Source organism: Heterocephalus glaber, unplaced genomic scaffold, assembly GCF_053883595.1.
Source record: "Heterocephalus glaber isolate CG9 unplaced genomic scaffold, H.glaber_assembly_v1.0 deba00001561, whole genome shotgun sequence".
NCBI classification, from domain to species: Eukaryota; Metazoa; Chordata; class Mammalia; order Rodentia; family Bathyergidae; genus Heterocephalus; species Heterocephalus glaber.
Window position 1 is genome coordinate 2,949,699 of NW_028258349.1, and position 19,002 is coordinate 2,968,700.

The following is a 19,002-nucleotide window of genomic DNA, read 5'->3' on the forward strand; positions in this document are numbered from 1 at the left end:
TACAGGGTAGAAGAAGAGCAGCTCTTTTTCTCACTTAAAGGAAGGCTCCAGTTACAAAGTACTTTAACTAGACCCTAGGTACACCTGGACCCAAGGACAGGGCTTTTTTGAACCTCTCTAACTGCTGACCCATCTTGAGTGCCCCCAGAGTTTGTATCTCTTGGGCCCAGAGATTCACCTGAATTTCCAGGAATCCTCACCCACATGGGGCTTTCCTGCTTCTTCAAAGTAACTTCCTCATCTCTGAGGATGGGACAGGGAGCCCCACCTACATTTCTTTGAAATCCTCACATATCTAGAGGAGGGACAGCAATACCCTCCCTTGCCCCAGCACTCACCTTCATGCCAACAGGGTATGCAGAATTCCCACCAGAATACCAGGTCACTGCAAGAGTGACCCCAGAGAAAAGTTGCCTCGAGCATGGAGGCTACAAATAATGCATTTTGCAAAGCAATGTGCAGGTCATATGTTTTGTCTTTTTGTGCCTATAAAATGTGATCTGTGCAACCGTGTCTTTCATTTCAAGTCCAAGCAAAAGGCTGGATTTGGAGAAAGACAGACTGAGGTTCTCATCTCGGCTTGGCCATTTAGAAGTTGTGTGATATTATGGAAGACTTCCCACTTCTCCAGAACTCAGTTTCCTCATCCATAAAATGGGAATAATTATAACTGTAGTTATAATTCTCAGGGGTTAAAGAAGAGGATGGACGTAAAACTCCAGTACTGTGCTTGTCCTATACTAGTTGTAAATACGCCAAACTTTCCCTTGCCTATTTCATGGCATGAGAGTGGGTTAGATTGATAGAGCCTAAGGCTATGATTGAGAACCTATCCTTCCCTTAGATACACAAAAATATCCCCACATCTCATATACGCCCACCCCACACACATACTAGTGTGTATCTGTAGATGCGAAATCCTACCATTAAAAACTCATGTTATTAGGTCTAGGAGGTTATACTTTAAGCCAACAAAATCTCATAGGAGACAGCCAGGCACAGTGGTGTGTGCCTGTTATCCTCGCTGTTCAAGAGACTGAGGCAGGAGGGTCTCAAGTTTGAGGCCAGCCTGAGTGACATAGTGAGATCCTGTCTCAAAGTTAAAACTGGGTTGAGAATATAGCTAAGACGAGGCCCTGGGTTTTATTCCCAGTACTGTAAAAAAAGTGGGGAGGGGAAATTGGTGGGTGGCAAATTCCACTAATAGAGAACAATCTAGGTCCCGAACATCAGGAAGAGCAAGTGCTGTCCTAACAGCGTTGGCAGAGGGGAGTAAAAGCAAATCCATCTTCCCTATTTTACCTCCGTGTAGTCCTGGGAAAGGGATAGTGGGGTGAGGGATGGTGTGAAACAGTTCCCCCACAGAGATAAATCACACTGAAGCCCCATCAGGGAAGGAAAAGTGCCACTGGGCTGTGTAGTTTTGACATAAAGGTCAAGTGAGAATTCCAGAGGGGTTCATTTCAGTGATGGCTCCCTCCCTCCCCTTCCTCCTGACAGAGCAGGTCTCCACTCCAGAAATTCAAGTGCTAAACAGGACCCAGGAGAACAACAATGGGACCTGCAGCTTGACGATAGCCTGCACAGTGAAGCAGGGGGACCACGTGACTTACAACTGGAGTGAGAAGGGCAGCACCCACCTGCCCAGCCCAGCCAACAGCTCCCACCTGCTCTTCCTCACCCTTGGCCCCCAGCATGCTGACAATTTCTACATCTGCACCGCGAGCAACCCAGTCAGCAGCCGCTCCCAGGCCTTCAATCTGTGGAGCAGGTGCAGTTCAGACCCCACAGGTGAGTGCTCCGGTGGCAGCTAGGTTGCCGCAGGAAAGGGGATGATGGCTCAGTCCCTAACTGGGCCAATTGCTCTGCTTCCTCAGCCAAAGCCTTTATCTTGAAGGTGCTTTAGATTTTCTTCATAGTTTGCAAAAGCCTCTCATGTGCTCAGGGAGTGCACTCTCATGCTGATCATGGCGGAATTATTATGCTTAATTCCCCGGTGAGGAAACCAATAGGAAAAGATGAGCCCACCTCCAAGGTGTGACCCTTCCTCTCCACCTCCTGCCTTGGCTCTGGCCTGAAGGGATGGCTGGGTGAAGAGGTGCAGGAGCAGGTCCTGGCTCCCACAGATGGGGCAGTTCTACACCATCAATAAGTGTGTACTGATCACCTATGCTGTAGGAAATTGGGAGATCACAGGATGTACAGTCTCTGCTCTTTAACAAAGCTGTGCAACATATACTCAATACTGAAAGCTAAAATATAATGTGTTATGGCATGAAGAATAAATCTCATAGCAGGTTAGAGGGCCAGGGGAGTCAGAGAGAGGTGGGACTAAGATCTGGACTGAAATTTGGAGAAGAATGGTAAGCTATATAGTACTTTATTACTGGCAAGGTGCTCTTAACCTTATGGTCTCTTTTTATTCTCACACAACCTGGGTGTTATCGGGTGTTATCATCAGCCTCACTTGACCCATGAAGAATTTGAAGTTCATAGCACATAAGTACCTTCCTCAAGTTTCTTCATCTTGTACATAGTGGAGTTGACACCTACACCTAGGTCTTTTGACTAAATTTTTTTCTTTTCCTGGGAATAAATTATCCTTGTTCTATTGGAAGAGAGCAAGATTAAATTAGCCCATCTAAACACTTAGGAACAGGGTAGAACACTTTCCCCTTTACACCAAAGCTCCTGTGTCCCTGGCCAATATGCTGTCCCTAGAAGTCATTGCTTATGGCCTGACAGTTCCCTCTGTGCATCACTGGTCAGGGAATGAATCATACTAGACTTGCTGTCAGTAAGAAGGCTTTTCTCAGATGACCAGAGATGAAGGAAGGGGGATTCTAGCTAGGGTAGGCCCTCAGCATTGCCCCTCCTGTACCAGAGGCTTCCCTGAAATACTCACAGATGGATTCCTGGGAAAGAACCCGCGCTGCTATCCAGCATGCACTGGGGTACTGAGAGGTCTTCGCTGAACTGAATGTAATAGCCTCTCCCAGACTTTTCCTGGCAAGAGTCAGCTATCTGCCCACCTACTCCATGTTTCTGGCTGCTTGCCCACCTTGCATGCAAACCATATTCAGAGGCCATCCACCTATCCAGATCTCTCTTCCTGCCCACAGCGATTCAGACCATGCTGCAGGACCAAGAAAATAGCGTTGCAAAATGGGAACTTTACAGAATGTGAAGAGAAAGAAGCCTAGATCCAATGCTGCTTTTTCTACTTACAAGGATAAATCATTCCACCTTTTTGAGACTAAAATTCTTCATCTATAAATAAGAATGACTAGCAGGCCTTAATTATTTACTATGTTTCAGTTATTCGCCACCTCATTCAGTCCTCATGACAACCAAATGATGTGATAGTATTACTATGTCCATTTTACAGAGAGGAAACAGAACTATAAAAAGGGTAAGTGAGGTCACACACAGAAGAAAGATTGCATTTAAGATGCCTTACAGTAGCTGAGAGTGGTAGCTTGTGCCTGTAGTCCCAGTTATTTGGGAGACTGAGGCAGGAGGATCACTTGAGCCCACAGTGCCAGACCAACCTGGGTAACAGTGAGACCTCAACTCAAAAAAAAAATCCTTATAAATCACAATGAAAAAGTAGGGTTTTTTCCTTTTCCTACTCTCTTCCTTTTTCCTTTCTTTTTTTTTTTTTTTTTAAATATAGGATCTCACTATATAGTCCAGGCTGGCCTCAAACTGCAACCCTTCTGCCTTGTTTTAACTTGTAGAAAGACCTGACCTCCAGACTATCTCCTATCCCATTCCAAGGACTTCGCATGCGAATTTTAGGGTAACAGTTCAACTCATAAGATAAGTCGAAATCTCCCACCTCCAGAGATGGGAACCACACCACATCCAAACCAGGCCACACAGCTCATTTGTAACATGCCCTTCTTAGTACACCAGGCTGCCTAAAAACTTTTATTAGCACATTGATTTGTGTTCACAAATGGATACTACTGTAAAGCACTGTGCTTGGTTAGACAAAATATTCGTCCAGGGGTTTACTATGTTCCAACATCATACTAGGTGTTGAGTATACAAAGATTAAAAAAGAAGTAGAAGACCCTTGTCCTTAAGGAAGGAGATAGTTCTATTAATAAATAATTGTCCTAGATTACATTCTCTGATAGGTGCAGACAGAAGTATGCGCAAGATAACAAAGAGGAAGGAAAGAATAGCTGTGTCAGGGAACGAGAGAGCATCACAGAGGATTTAAACTGGGTTTTGGAGAATAAATAGAAATTCCCCAAGCTGACGAAAGATAGTCAGATAGTCGATAGCTGGTTCTTATTCTGTGTTATCCCGTAGGTGACAGAAACTAATACAGATTTAGATATAGGAGTAGCACCATCAGTTCTGCATTTCAAAGAAAAAGCTCAGTGGTATCAAGAACAGACTGGGGGAGGGAAGAGGCAGAAGAAGGGAAACTGGTTAAGGAGGAGCCTTACTGCAGTAATCTGTCAAGAGGTGATGAGGCCTGGGCCAGCTCAGGGACTATTAGTTTAACAATGACTTTTTTCATGGTGTATACAAAAGGAAATCCCAGCTTTGAGATGAAATGGCAGAGTCTGAGGGTTTATTAGAGGTTGCCATCTAAGAATTCAGAACATTGATTTTAAGACATTTCTGACTTTCATTAATAAAAACTCAAAGTTGTTAATGGTGCAATGAGACCAGTTATAATGTGATGTCAGCACTGTCTTTCGACAGGACTCAGTTAAACTAAGCCATGCAAGAAGATACTTGTACTTTGGGGAGAATTTTTTTAAATGATATTTTTCCAGGCTCTCAGTCATATATTCATCTTTGTTTCTTGTTCCAGCTGCTATGATATTGTTTTAGTATCTATCATAACCAAGCATCTTAATTGCAAAGCCTAAATCCTTAGGTGCTACAAAATCCTGTCGAGGTCATGTGAAGCATGTTGATGTGGACAGTGTATTATTTGCTGTTGTCCTTAATCACCCTGTTTTGCAATAGTTATGTCTGTGCTAGGATGATGGAATCCTTTAAATAATTTAACTAAAAAGGAAAGTTCCTGCAGCTCTCCTTGAAAGGGAGACCCTTTTCAGGAGATTAGCAAAAAGCTGGCTCAGTAAGTCTGAGTTAGCTCAGTGAACAATAAGGCTGACACTTGCCAGTGAGCGCCAGAGGGTCCCCTCTTCCAATGAAGCCATTTCCTAAAAAAAGGACCTCCTGTGTTCCCTAGATGTTCCATGCCAAGGGCCAAGTTCCTCTCCATGATCTTGCCAACCCAGCGCACCTGATGGTAACTGTAGAAAGAACCCGGGCACTTCTCATGGGCTAGAGCTTGGCTACCTGGCCACACTTGCTATAGAGGAAACTGAGAAGTGTAGTCCTTAGCTGAGGAGCCGTGTACCTGCACAAAACTTGTATTACTGTGAAAAACAAAAATAGAATAAATGGTCCTGGGGGCCTAAATTGTAGCCTCTACAATACAATCTGGGTGGATAGGCAGGTGGAAAGGGATTATTCAGGAAGCTGTGAATTCTTCTTTAATTGTACTTTGAGACAGTACCTCACTAAGTTGCCCAGGCTACACTCAAACTTGTGATCCTCCTGCCTCAGCCTCCCAAGTAGCTGGGGTTATAGGTGTGAGCCACCAACTCAGATGGAAGTGATGGATCCTGTGAAATGTATACTTGGACGGTCTTAGTCCTTAAATTATTATGTAGTTTGTAAGCATTCTTTCTCCACCCCCAATTCTGAGTGGAAACTTCCACCAACAAGATGCTCTCTCTTGAAGACAGTTGGCTTCTTCAAGGAGACGTGCTCCATACCGGCAGCCTTGCTGACAGAACCACATGAAAGGCAGGAAAGAGATCTGGTACTCTCAGACCGTTACATGTTACATGAGCATCTCAGTGTCTCCAGGGGTGAACTACATTTATTTCTCAGATTTTTGTTTGTTTTCTTCTTTATCTTCCTTAAAAATATAATTCGAAGATTTGAGAGAAGCTTTTGTGTTTCTGGGACAGAGATAAAAAGAGGTGGGGGTAGAGGCCTCAAGGCATTTTTCTCAGAGGTGTGGCTACACACAAAGTTATCTGGTTTAAACCACAACCAAAAGAGGAGAGGACCAGTGTGGAGAAATACTCTTCATAAATGTCACAGGAGTTCTTAGCTGGCCTGCTCAGCTGTCTCTGAGAGATTCCAAGGGGGAAAGTCCCAAACATCTGCTTCAAGAAAGCCCTTGTAACATTTCCTTCATGAGCGAAGGGTTTGTGGACTCAAGGACAACTTTTGTCTCATTTCTTTTTTCTTTTTTTTTCTTTTTTTGTAAGGCCACAGCACTTTATTTAGAAAGATATACAAGATCTCCTAGTATTCACCCCCTTCCTCTTCCTCTCCCTCCCTCTCCTCACTATCCATGCCTATCTCCTCATAATCCTTCTCCAGGGGCTGGGGATTTAGCTCAGTGGCACCGCGCCTGCCTCGTAATTGCAAGGTCCTACGTTCAATCCCTGGTACCAAAAAAAAATTTTTTAAAGCCACTCATAATCCTTCTCCCGGCCCTCTGAGAACTCACCCTCCTCCATGCCCTCTCCCACACACCAGTGTACAAAAGCCCTCTTCGCATACATCAGGTCGAACTTGTGGTCCAAGCGGGCCCAGGCCTCAGCAATGGCGGTCGTGTTGCTCAGCGTGCACACGCCACGCTGCACCTTGGCCAGGTCGCCCCCAGGCACCACCGTGGGCGGCTGGTAGTTGATACCAACCTTGAAGCCCGTGGGGCACCAGTCCACAAACTGGATGCTGCGCTTCGCCTTGATGGCAGCAATGGCGGCGTTGACATCCTTGGGCACCACATCTCCGCGGTACAGCAGGCAGCAGGCCATGCACTTGCCATGCCGGGGGTCACACTTCACCATCTGGTTGGCAGGCTGGAAGCAGGCACTGGTGATCTCCGCCATCGACAGCTGCTCGGGGTAGGCCTTCTCTGCGGAGATGACGGGCACATAGGTGGCCAGGGGGAAGTGGGTGCGAGGGTAGGGCACCAAGTTGGTCTGGAACTCTGTCAGGTCCACCTTGAGGGCCCCATCAAAGCGCAGGGAGGTGGTGATGGAAGAGACGATTTGGCTGATGAGGCGGTTGAGGTTGGTGTAGGTTGGGGGCTTGATGTCCAGGTTGCGGTGGCAGATGTCATAGATGGCTTCGTTGTCCACCATGAAGGCACAGTCTGAGTGCTCCAGGGTGGTGTGGGTGGTCAGGATGGAGTTGTAGGGCTTGAGCACAGCGGTGGACACCTGGGGGGCTGGGTAGATGGAGAACTCCAGCTTGGATTTCTTGCCATAGTCAACAGAGAGCTGCTCCATCAGGAGGGAGGTGAAGCCAGAGCCGGTGCCCCCTCCAAAGCACTGCCTGGCTGGGGTCTTCTGTTTGTGGGTCTGCGCTCACTTGATAGGAGGCTGGGATGGATCTGTGGCCTCCTCACCCTCTCTGGTCTGGTGGCTGAGGGTGGGGGAAGAAACAGCCCATGGGGCGGGGTGGGGGGCTGGCCTGTTGACTTGGTTACAGAGCAGCAGCAGGTGCTGGGCCAAGGCCCAAACTGGGGAACCAGGTGGGGTAGGCAGAGGAGGCACACGGTCACATTTTCTGGTGGCAGCCTGGCCTTCACAGGTGGGAGAGGGTGTAGAATTCACCAACTTTTGTCTCATTTCTGAGAATCGCCATCCTTAAAGGCCTCATTGCCTGACTGAGCAAAATGAGGGCGGCAAGCTAGAGTTTCTGTGAAAATGAGAACACAGGTGACTTGTTGAGGGCACAGACAGACTTTCCTCCTAGTGCTATTGTGTTATAAAGCATCTGCCAAGTAGGCCATCACACCTTCCCCTCCTCTCCTGCCTTGGGGCATTCAGAAGGTGACCCTGCATTCTTTCCGAGTCTTGCTTATATTTAGCTCTCTGATAATTCTTAACAGAAGGTTGCGTTAGTCTTCTCCCAAATCATTCATATGGCATCACATTTAATTTAACCTAAGCTTATCAAGAATATATGAAATGTCCCTTTGTCATATATTGTATCAGATGGAATGGGGGTGCAAATAAAGAACAAGGTACTGAGGCAATTTTAGGGAATTTCAGTCAAGTATGACTTCTATACATTACTGGATGGAAAAATATTATCATATTGAAGACATCACTACTAGAATTCCTCTTTGGAAGGGAACAGTGTTCATTTAGGATGGCTTGTACTATAATAAATGCTAGAAAGCTGAAAGTGAGACCATTTAAGGGATCAATGTGTGCATAAGATGGTCTGTATGAGAATGAAGTAAAATGCTGCTTATAAAACACAAGAAGAGAAAGAGCAGATCCGAGCCTGTTAGATTACAATGCCTGGATTACAATGGAATCTGTACCTAATGCCCCTTAAATCTTCCATTGAGGATTTAAACCTCAGAATCCTTGTTGTGAGGTGTTTTGTTTCTGTTTTTTGTGGAAATTGGTGAGGGAACTTAAGTTTGCACCCAAGAGAGCACAGAGCAGAGCAAGTGGAGATACAAGAGCAAAGACTTAGTGGACCACAAGGAAATTATTCCCAGGAATTACAGAACTCAGGGAAAGCTTGATCCCAACAAGCTAGAAAAGCAGCATTTTGTCCATGTTTATTTCAATTCCTAAAGGCACAGAGTTCCTGGCATTTAGTTTCCATATAAATATTGTAAGTACAGAAAGCACCAAGTGAGTGCACCAAATGGCCAAATGTGGAACTACTTGGGCCTACTATGCAGATAGGGAAACTAAGCAATAAGCAAAGGACAAGATGGGACTGAAGCATCTCTGGGCATCAATGCAGACTCATTGAGATAAAAACCATTTGCTTGTCCTTCCAATCAATCAACAAGAATTCACTGGGGCTCCATTACGTACCAAGTATTGAAAGAGCTGCAGAGAGTACTGTGTAAGAGTTGGTCTCTGGCTTCCAAGAACCAGGAGCCTCAGTCTCTGACAATAATGACCCGCAGTTAGTTGGGAAATTGAAGCTAATGGGCCACATGAGGGATTCCAGACATTGCTCTGGGCATGTTCCATCCATAACTACATTGTTCGGTTGTAGAGCACTTGCCTAGCATGTGCATGGCCCTGAGTTTGATCCCCAGCACTGGAAAAAAATATGTGAACTGAATATTCCTATGCTCATTTTACAAATGAAGAAACAAGGCTCCATTGAGTATAACCTCAAGGAGGCACAGAGTTATGAAAGGATATACCCAGAATGTGAATCCTTCTGTCCTGCTCCAAACACCAGCACTGGAAGTGGTCTCTGTGGCAGAGATAATGTTGCCAAAACACAGGTTCTAAGATACATAAAATAAACCACTGGTGCTGCAGGAGGCCACAGGAAAGGGAAAAATGGGAGCTTCAGAGGTGGGGAAAAGCAGTGGTGACACAGGGGAAGGAATAGTGGTCTGAGCAGCAAGCTGACCATGCATGGTGGACAGATGAAGGAGCCCTGAGGAGGGGTGCAGGGTGGAGCACAGGGCCAGGAATGGGCACCTGTAGGATGGAGGAAAGTGAAGAGATGGATTGCCCATCTAGGGGACTTTAGACTCAAGAGGCCTCCCAGGCCTCCTAGTGGGGACTTCAGCTTCAGAGGCCAAATCACAAACTGCAAGATCTGCATTTCTCATTCACTCAGTTCTGCCACCAACTTTTTCTGGGACTCTAGGTACATTTGTCTGAGTCTGTTTCCTGAAGATAAAATTAGTGGGTTGGGTGAAATAAGCACTGTAGTTTCTTAAAGGTTTTTTTCTTTTTTTAAGACTTAGGTTGTGTAACTTAAATTTCTCAATACACTCATATTATATCCAGAGATCAGGAGAAAATTTAAAGCTTGTGAAATATCTTTCAAGATTATGCTCAGATTGTCTCTCAGATATGACTAGCCTGGCAGAAGCTTGTCATTTATGTCATAGGACAAGGGTAGCAAATTGATATTATCCTCCCAATGTCTTTTTTTTCCAAGATCTTGGGAAGATGATACCAAGGCTGGTGTTATCATGTTCTCCAGCCTCAGTTACATGAGTTGGTGGGTGGTAGAGCTGCCAGAAGTAGGCACAGGGAGAGAGGAGAAAGGCTGTGTGGGGTGGAGACATTCTTGATGCAGTTTTGTCATCTGTTATTTCCCAATTTTATTTGTTGGTCTTATTTTAAATCTTAAATGAAATTTAGGAGAAATAATACCTCTTAAAAGGATATAAATGGTTAAGATGTCTGTTCGCAGATTAACTCTTAATTTAGAATTCCCAAAATGCACATGGTAGAATAAGAAAGAGAAAATAATCTCAAAATAATAAGAACTACTATAACAACTTGTCTGACCAGCTCCTAGGCTGCTGGCTCTGCTTCTTAGCCTTGGTGAGGTTTCTCCATGAGTCTCTGATGTAGACAGCGTAAACCCTGGACCAATTATAATCTATCTCAGACACACACACACACACACACACACACACACACTCGCCTGCATGGAGGGTTCTTAGCCACTATCAACCATTCAGAGTGGATCAGTTCACAGGGCACTGCCAGCCACAGTGGGGATTCCATCTTTCATGCTCTATACAAAGTCAGGCATCTTTTTAGAATTGCTCACCTCTAACTTTTTGATCAAGACCATGTGACTATTGAAGTTGATATCTATCAGGGTTAAAACATGTGTAATTTGGGGAAGATATTCTATAATCAAAGGGTTCACAAAGTTAGTTCACTGAGATTCCTCAGGATGACTTGATGCATGGAAAGTTTAGGAAAAAGAAGAATCTTTTCAAATCCAGAAGGAAACAACAAGCTGGAGGCCCACTTGGACCTTTTGTCAGTGAGAATTCAGTTTGTATTTTAGTCAGTTTTATAAACATCTGGCTTTTGTCTGCAATTGCTTTATTCCTTTATTACCTACCCATTCTTTCCTTACAGTTTTCCCCCAACAAGTCCCTTACAGGTTCAATAACAAGCAGACTTATTCCCCAGTCATCCTTATAAGTTGCCCTTATACATTAATGAACACCTGTTCAGAAGTATAGTGCCATTAATTAGAACACTAGTGCGTTAGTTGTCACCCACTGTTTATCACTCTGGTGTAATCCTCTCCAAGCTCATGAGTCTCTTGGCCTTCCCAAGAAGTCCATCTTCAGAGCTCAGCCATATTTCTACTCCTGGACCAAGCTCTAACTTTTGAGATTCTCCATGCCTGCTTCCTTATTCAAGAAATAGGAGTGATGAGAGCACCTACCACTGGGTGAGATGCCATAGGTAGGGCTGGTGATGTAGATGACAAAACAGTTCACCAAGGCAAGAATAAGAGTAAAAATAAGAGTTTATTGAGGCCAGAGTATACTGTCAAGAGGGAAAACGGGCAAGTTCCCCAGAGTGGAATCTCATAGTCCAGGTGAGAGACTGAGGTCTTTGTATGGGTTTGAGGCATGGAAAAAGAGTTTAGACAGCACATGTAATTATCTAAAAAATGTCTTTCTCTGGATCATCTAGTGCCTTATACATAGATCTTCCAGGAGCACCTGTATTGTATCTAACATTTTGTTTAAAGTTGCAATTTGACAAGACCATTTTCTCTATCTCACAGAAGCCTTTTTAGCTTTAGTTAATAAGGTCTATATACGTGAACTTTTCAAGAAGATGGGACAGGGCTCATTGGGAGGGATGAATGGGTCTGACATCAAAGATTTGGTTTTATCATGTGGAGTTTTGGTTAGTTTACTATATTGTCTCAGTAGGAGCTGGGCGGGATGGCTTCAGCAAAGGAGTTCTGCTGCTGAGTGTTTTAACCTTTGTTGCCAATGGGTAATCACCACATCTACCTCACAGGATTACTGTGAGCATTAAATACATCAGTACACAAGGTGCGCTAACACAAACATCTGGTCTATTGTAAGCATTCACTCATTGCCTATTATTATCTTATTGAACTATATGTCTCATTTCCTGGGGCAAGAGGTCTTCTTCACTATTTTCCAAAATGATGTTTCGGGTTCAAAAGATTTGGCAAACTGGCTGCAAGAGAGAAAGCAATAAAATCTGGCTTTCTGATTTCAAGCCCGGGTGAGCCTGGCTAATTTTAAATATGATAATGATTGAGAGGAAAAGCTACATGCTTTTTTTGCAGTTTGGGTCTGATGGGTTCAACATGGTTATTTGCATAGAAGGACAGCAATAGCACTATTATGTTTATTTTTCAAAAGAAAAGTCAATTTCTTCCTCCTCGTGTCTCATGAGAATGTTGTGGGGGAATTTATTTGTTTAAAAAAGAACAGCAGATTTTTTCCTCCTAGAGTCTCTTGAGAATGGTGTGGGACGATGGCAAAAGCATGTGGAAGCTTTATGTGTTTTTTTTACCCATAATGAATACAGGACATATTAGAAATTTAAACAGAGAAATAGGGCAGAGACATTGACAGAGAAGAGGCAAATAATAATAATAGTAATAATTTCAGACATATGGTAGTTGATGTGAAAATACAGCATTTTAATAGAAAAATCTTTATGAATATTGGAACATGAAAGCCAAATACAGTCAGTGAAGTTAGGAATGAGAAAACAGGTGTGGAACTCTTCGGTGGTCTCAAGTTGATCTCCAAACCCAAGTAGGTGAGTGTCTCCCTTGGAAGAGGATGTACAAACAGAACACAGGACTCATAGTCTTCTCATTGCTGTGTGGGATGTTTTAAAACTCACAGCACTTCTAAGATCGCACTTTGATTATTTTTTTTCAGAATCAAGACAATGGGGATTGTATTCTGGGCTGCTCTTAGGGGGCATCGTAGGTGTCATCCTAGTTCTTGAAGTGGTAATACTACTGTGGAGAAGAAGAGGTAGGTGTCTGACAATAAAGAGTTTCTTACTGGACTCTCTGTGGTAAGCAGAGGACCTCTTCACAAGCACAGACTTGTTCTCAGCACTGTAACTTTCTGCGTGGGGTCACCTTTGAAAAGCACTTAATAAGCATATTCTGGAAACTTGCTTAATTCAATTTGATGCAGCACATCTTCATCCTCTATATCAGGGTATGGGGATAAACAGAGAAATGAGCCACATGTATCTAATGTGGGAGACATTATGCAGTTAATTTCTGTTCAGAACTGCAGGAAAGATATGTACAGGAGGCTGAAGGGATCCTAACAAGAGGCTCAGTGTTCACAAGGGAGGAGAATCCAGAGAATTCTTCGATCTCCACAAAATGTTTCCCATAATAGACCGAAAGCAGTAAGGCTCAGCTATTCTCCTACAGTTTAAGTGCTCAACAATAGTATGTCCTGACCTTTCCTCCAAATTTTCCAATTAAATATCACAAGCCAATAGTCTCCCTTTGGCCACACTCTTGCCAAGCCATACAGGAGTCAGAATATCCTGCCCCAAAACTAGGACAGATGCTCTGCCTGATTTTCCCATGGTGAGGGAATATTCCTATCACCAAACTGATTGCTGATCTCATTCTCAAGTAGATCAGTGTTACCCACATATTAGAAAATCCCTTACCTCAGCACTGTGATGTTAGTTTTGCTTATATAAGAAGATGTAGATCACAGCACAGTTGCCTTTTGTCTCATTTCCTCCATCTAAGAGTTACTGAGGAGGAGGTGGGGGAGGACTGGGTGATTCAGAGAGAAATACTGTCTCAACGCTAAAGCTATGGGGGTGGGGCAACCACATTGGGCTTCTATTATAAGAAAACAATGAGATACCAGAGATGATACAACTGAGGTTAATTCACCCACTCTAGCCTAGCTATTAAGAGCACAGGGATCCTAACCTATACTCTTTCTGCTAAGCACATGATTAATCCTGAGGGGAGCAGTGCTTGCTATCCAACCACAGTTCCCCACCACCTCCCCCATCACACATACCCAGCCTCATCTCTAGTCACCACTGATTCTTTGGAAGCCAATTTCACACACCTCAAACCTATGGTAAAATCTACATTGAGTTGCTATACCCTTAACAAAACATTGCTTCCGAAATCTGTTGGCAACTTCCAATGGTATCATCTCCAGGAGCCAGCCTCACTCTGAATATCTTCAAATTGACTCTGGCGCTTTGATCTCCAGAAAATACTTACTGGTTAAGAAGATGAGCTTTGGGCTGGCCATGATGGCACATGCCTTTAGTCTCAGCTACTTGGAAGGCTGAGACAGAGGATTGCTTGAGCCCAAGAGTTCATGACCAATCTGGGCAATACAGAGAGACCCGAACTCAAAGCAAACAAAATAGACAAAGGAGTGTAAGCTTTGTCATTAAACAAACTTACATTTAAAGACAGACTTTGCCACAGATGAGCTATGTAGCCAAGCAAATGGACTCATCACTTACCTGTAAAATGGGGATAGTACATACTTCATTACTTCATAGCATTGTTGTAGGGACTGGGAAGTCAGTACACATAAAACACATAACATGGTGACTTCCATGGATGATATATGCATCCATGCATGCATACATACATACATAGACAGATAAATCTATTGATGTAGGTGAGTTAAAATAGCAATGTTTAATTCCCATAGCAAGGAGAGGGTTGCACTGGAAGAATCTAGAGATAGTACTTAAAGCATGCTTAAAGTACTTAAAGTCATGGTAACAGGACAATGCTATGCTTTGGATAAGAGCTGCAAAAGATATTAGTCTACATTTTCTCTGTGGTAAGAAAGAGACTCATAGCCAGGCATGGTGGCACACACCTGTAATCCCAGCACTTGAGAGGCTGAGGCAAGGGGGTGAATTCTAAGGCAGCCTTGGCTACATAGTGGGTTCAAGCCAGTCTGGAATACATAGCAAGACCCTGGCTCAAAAAAGAGAGAGAAAGAAAGAAAGAAAGGGGAGAAAAGAAACTCATGGAGATGACTTGATTTGTCCAATGTCATTAGCATGACAGAATGAAGATGTCCTAATTCTAAGGTCACAACCTTTCAATAGACCCTAAGGCCTTTTTACAGCTTTAATTTTTGCAATGAGAATGAGTTACTCTTATAATTTAAAAAGGAAACTTTAAAATTGCCTAAAAATTTAAATGTTTTGCAATTTATTAGTTTACAGAGGCCCAAAGCCCTGAGCAAAATTTCCAGTTAGAGAACAATAGAATAACATTACAGTTTTATTTTCCACATAGCCCCAGGTGGATCATCCCTCCTCTACCATCATCCCCACCCCAAACACGTTCACACCAAGTCCTCGAGAAATAGGATGGTAAGAAAACTGAGTGAAGCAGCATGCTACCAGATGGAGAATGCAAGAGAGATATAAATAATCAGTCCTGCTCTCAAAAAACCTAGAGTCCTATTAGGAGACTGGATATACACGTAAAACAATAGAGATTGAAATAATTGAGCACACCAATGAGAATAATACCCAACATATAGTGGGCATTTACTATGTCCTAGGCACTGTTATTTACACATTGCAAGCAATAACTCATATAATTATCACAATATCCCTGTGACTCAGATATTTCAAATTCTTTTCACAGGTAAGGAACTAGAGTTAGACAGGTCAAGTACGTAACTGACCCAATGTTTTGGGAAAGGTGGGTATGCAGTGGGAAATAAACACCAGACAGATCTGCACAGGAAGCAGATGTGGGGCCAGAGGAGATAACCACTATGGTTTCTTTTCCCTAGGTAAAGCAAAACATTTTCAGCCAGCAAAGGAAGGAAAAAGCCTGACTATATATGCCCAAGTCCAGAAATCAGATGTAAGTTCTATACTTTGCTCGGGACAGACCTATCTTGTTTCCCTTAGGATTCCTGACCAGTCCGCCTTGCACATCTGACATTCATGGTTCCACAGCGGTTCGAGAGCAGATAAAATTAGGGAATCAGAAGTCAAGAACAAGAGTGTTACTAAAGGTCACTAAGCCAGTGTCCTATTATATGAAATAACAAGAAATTCTCAGTAATCTTCTTGTTATCTGCTTGTTCATGGGGAAAATATGAGGAAGCTGTAAACCCATGATGTATGACTCTTTTCATCTCTGGTGTTCTAGGATTATACAGTTCCACATTACACAACTCTCCTCCAGGGGAGAGGGTGCAGGTTTAAGGAGGAGGGGAAGGTTTGGAAAAGCCACTGTGTGACATATAGGAGGCCTGATCCAAGTGTAGGCATTTGCAAAGTGCCAAGGTGACAAGGAAGGAAGGATCTTGAGAATTCTGGTTAGAGTGTGGTTGAGGTGGAAGATGATCTGAAGCCAGGAGATGGAAGAAAGAAAAACTGCGGTAGAGTGACCACTGGACTAAAGAGAGTGATGGAAAAACTGCAGACCTGCTGAAGTTGAGGAACAGGTGTGCTGGAAGTAAAAGAGAGGGAGGCTAAAAGGATTGTGGCTAGATATGGAGATATAGTTTTTCCAGACATGAAGTCAATTCTAGGTGGCCATAATCTGGCCATTTGGAGTGGAAGGGGCAGGTTCTGGATTAAAGAATATGAAAATATTTCATCAGGTGCCAATACATTGACTTCTGAAGATTAGGAAATATATTTTTGGGCAAAGCTCTTATTTCTGTTCTCTCCTATGGTCTGGAGGGTTTATTATACAATGGTGGCCCCCTGTTAAGACCAATCTTCCATTTAAACAAAAAGTAATTCACCCCTTGCATTACGCATTTAGATGAGGCTCACATTTACCAAAGCGCCTCCCTATCTACTACCTTGCTGCTAGCAATCCTCTTTTTTATTATAAAGTATGACTTGTATGAAAAAAAAAATAGCACACAACAAAGCAACAAATCAGCATCTACTCAGTGAATTACTTTAGGTGCCCATCATGGTAAAACAAATCTTCCTATCTTGTTTTTCTTCAAGGGCTTCTGGCTATTCTTGTTCTTTTAAACTTCCATATGTATTTTTAAATCAGCTTCTCAAGTACTAAACAAAGAAAAGTTTATCCTATTAGGATTGTTTTGTGTCTACCAATCTATTTACAAAGAAATGACATCTTAATCAGTGCAGAGTCTTACGATGTCAGAAACCACCATCCAGATCAAGGAGCAGAACACTGCCAGCAACTCCAGGAGATGCGCCATCCAATCAATACTCCCTTCTTCCTCCCCAAAGATAACCACTTTCCTGACTTCTAGAAATATAGTTTAGTTTTATTTTATTTTATAAAAGTAGAATCCTCTATTATTTTTCTTCTTATGTCTAGTTTCTTTTCTCAATTTCACAAGATTCATACATGTCTTTAAAATAGATATGAATGCATTCATTTTTATCGCTTTATAGAATATCAGTGTATGAATATACTAGAGTTTTTTTTATCCAGTTAACTATTGATGGGCACTTGGGTTATTTTCAGTTTGAGGCCGTAAAGTAAACTACAGCTGTGAACATTCATATGCATATACTTAGAAGGAGAATTGCTAAATGATAGAGTATGCCTATGCTCAAACTGAATGGATAAGACCAAAATGTTCTTCAAAGTGGGTGTGCCAATTTCCATTTCTATAAATGAAGTCCAGTTGCCACCCATATGAGCCAAAACTTGGTATCATCGGTCTTTTTAATTCTAGCCATACTATTGGATGTGTCTTATTATGGTTTTAGTTTGCACTTGTCAAATCATTAAGGAAGTTAAGCAACTTTTCATATCTTTATTGGCCATATTAAAATCCTCTTTCTTAAAGTGCCTATTAAATCTCTTGCCAATTTACCTTTAAGTTTAGGCTTTTTAAATGGATTAATATAAACTTTTATATATTTTGGATATGAGCCTTTTGAATATTCAGATAGATAAAGATAGGTGAGTTCATATTTTGGATATGAGCAGTTGCACCTGTAGCATCTGTGGCTCATCTTTGCAAGTTTTCAGAGATATCTATTGATAAAGAAAAGTTCTTAATTTTAGTATATAGCAACTTAGTAATCTTTTCTTTCATAGCTAGCACTTTTTGTGCTCCATTTGAGAAATATTTCTCTTTTCCCAAAGAATGAAAACATTCTTCTATCATCTTCTAAAGCTTTATGGTATATCTTTCACATTTATATCTATTATATACCTGAATATGGTTTTTGGAGTTGGGTTTAGAGGGGTGAGGTTTTATTTTTTCCAATGTGGATAAGCTATTGACCATTTACCAAAGAGATTGTCCTTACCCCACTGCAGCATCGTCTTTACCAGAACTCGAGGTCCATATATGTATGGTTCTGTTTTGATAGTTTTTATTCTGCTCCATAGACTTTTGCTCATACACACATGAAGGCTATACTATCTTGCTTATAGATTTATTATAAATTTTGATGTCTAATAAAATGAATCTTCTCATTTACTCTTTTTCTTCAACAGTTTTTTACTATTTGGTCCTTTGCATTTTCATATATATTTCAAAATCAGCTTATAAAACCTCCCTTGCCAAATACTGTTAGAATTTTAATTAGGACTGCATAGTTAATTTCAAGGAAAATATCTTTATTGTACTGAGTCTTTAAATTCACAAAAGCTGCTATTTCCTTTCCTTCCTGTAAATCTTCTTTGATTTCTGAAATCAAAGAAATGTCTGCTGCGGATTTAGCTCAGTGATGTCGAAGCCTGCCTTGCAAGTACAAGGTCCTGAGTTCGATCCCTGGTACCAAAAAAAAAAAGCAATGTCTGATGTTTTCTGAATAAAAAGACTTTACATCCTTTATAATTTATTACTTGGCAATTGATATTTTGGAATACCATCATCAATGTTACATTTTGCAATTTTTTTAGTTTCTAATTCTTTATTATTAATATATAGAAATACAATTAATTTTTGTATATTTGACTTATAGCTGCAACATTGCTAAACCTATTTGTAAGTTTAGTCACTTACCTATAGATGATTGGGATTTTCTCTGTACACAATTGTATCATCTGTAAAAACCAGTAGTTTTATTTCTTCATTTACAAATCCCAGAACTCTTTTTTTTCTCTTCCCCTAATTTTACTGACTGAGATGTCCCATGACATGGTATATGGAAATGGTAGCAGTAACATCATTAT

At 42.1% G+C, this 19,002-nt stretch overlaps 2 protein-coding genes across 2 annotated transcripts in view; one reads left to right on the plus strand and one right to left on the minus strand.

Moving 5' to 3' along the window:
• The window catches only part of Slamf1 (signaling lymphocytic activation molecule family member 1), a 33,721-nt gene that overhangs the window by 8,906 nt on the left and 5,813 nt on the right, over positions 1–19,002 (plus strand). Inside the window, exons 3-5 of the mRNA XM_004858705.3 lie at positions 1,501–1,791; positions 12,761–12,859; positions 15,659–15,732. Coding sequence (XP_004858762.1) covers positions 1,501–1,791; positions 12,761–12,859; positions 15,659–15,732 — 464 coding nt within the window. The remainder of the gene's footprint in view (positions 1–1,500; positions 1,792–12,760; positions 12,860–15,658; positions 15,733–19,002) is intronic.
• Positions 6,272–7,387, minus strand: LOC106010591 (tubulin alpha-1D chain-like). Its single transcript, XM_021239712.2, has 2 exons — positions 6,533–7,387; positions 6,272–6,437 (listed from the first exon to the last, which is right to left on the minus strand). The coding sequence occupies exons 1-2, from the start codon at positions 7,350–7,352 to the stop codon at positions 6,358–6,360; spliced, it is 900 nt and encodes a 299-aa protein (XP_021095371.1). The 5' UTR covers positions 7,353–7,387; the 3' UTR covers positions 6,272–6,357.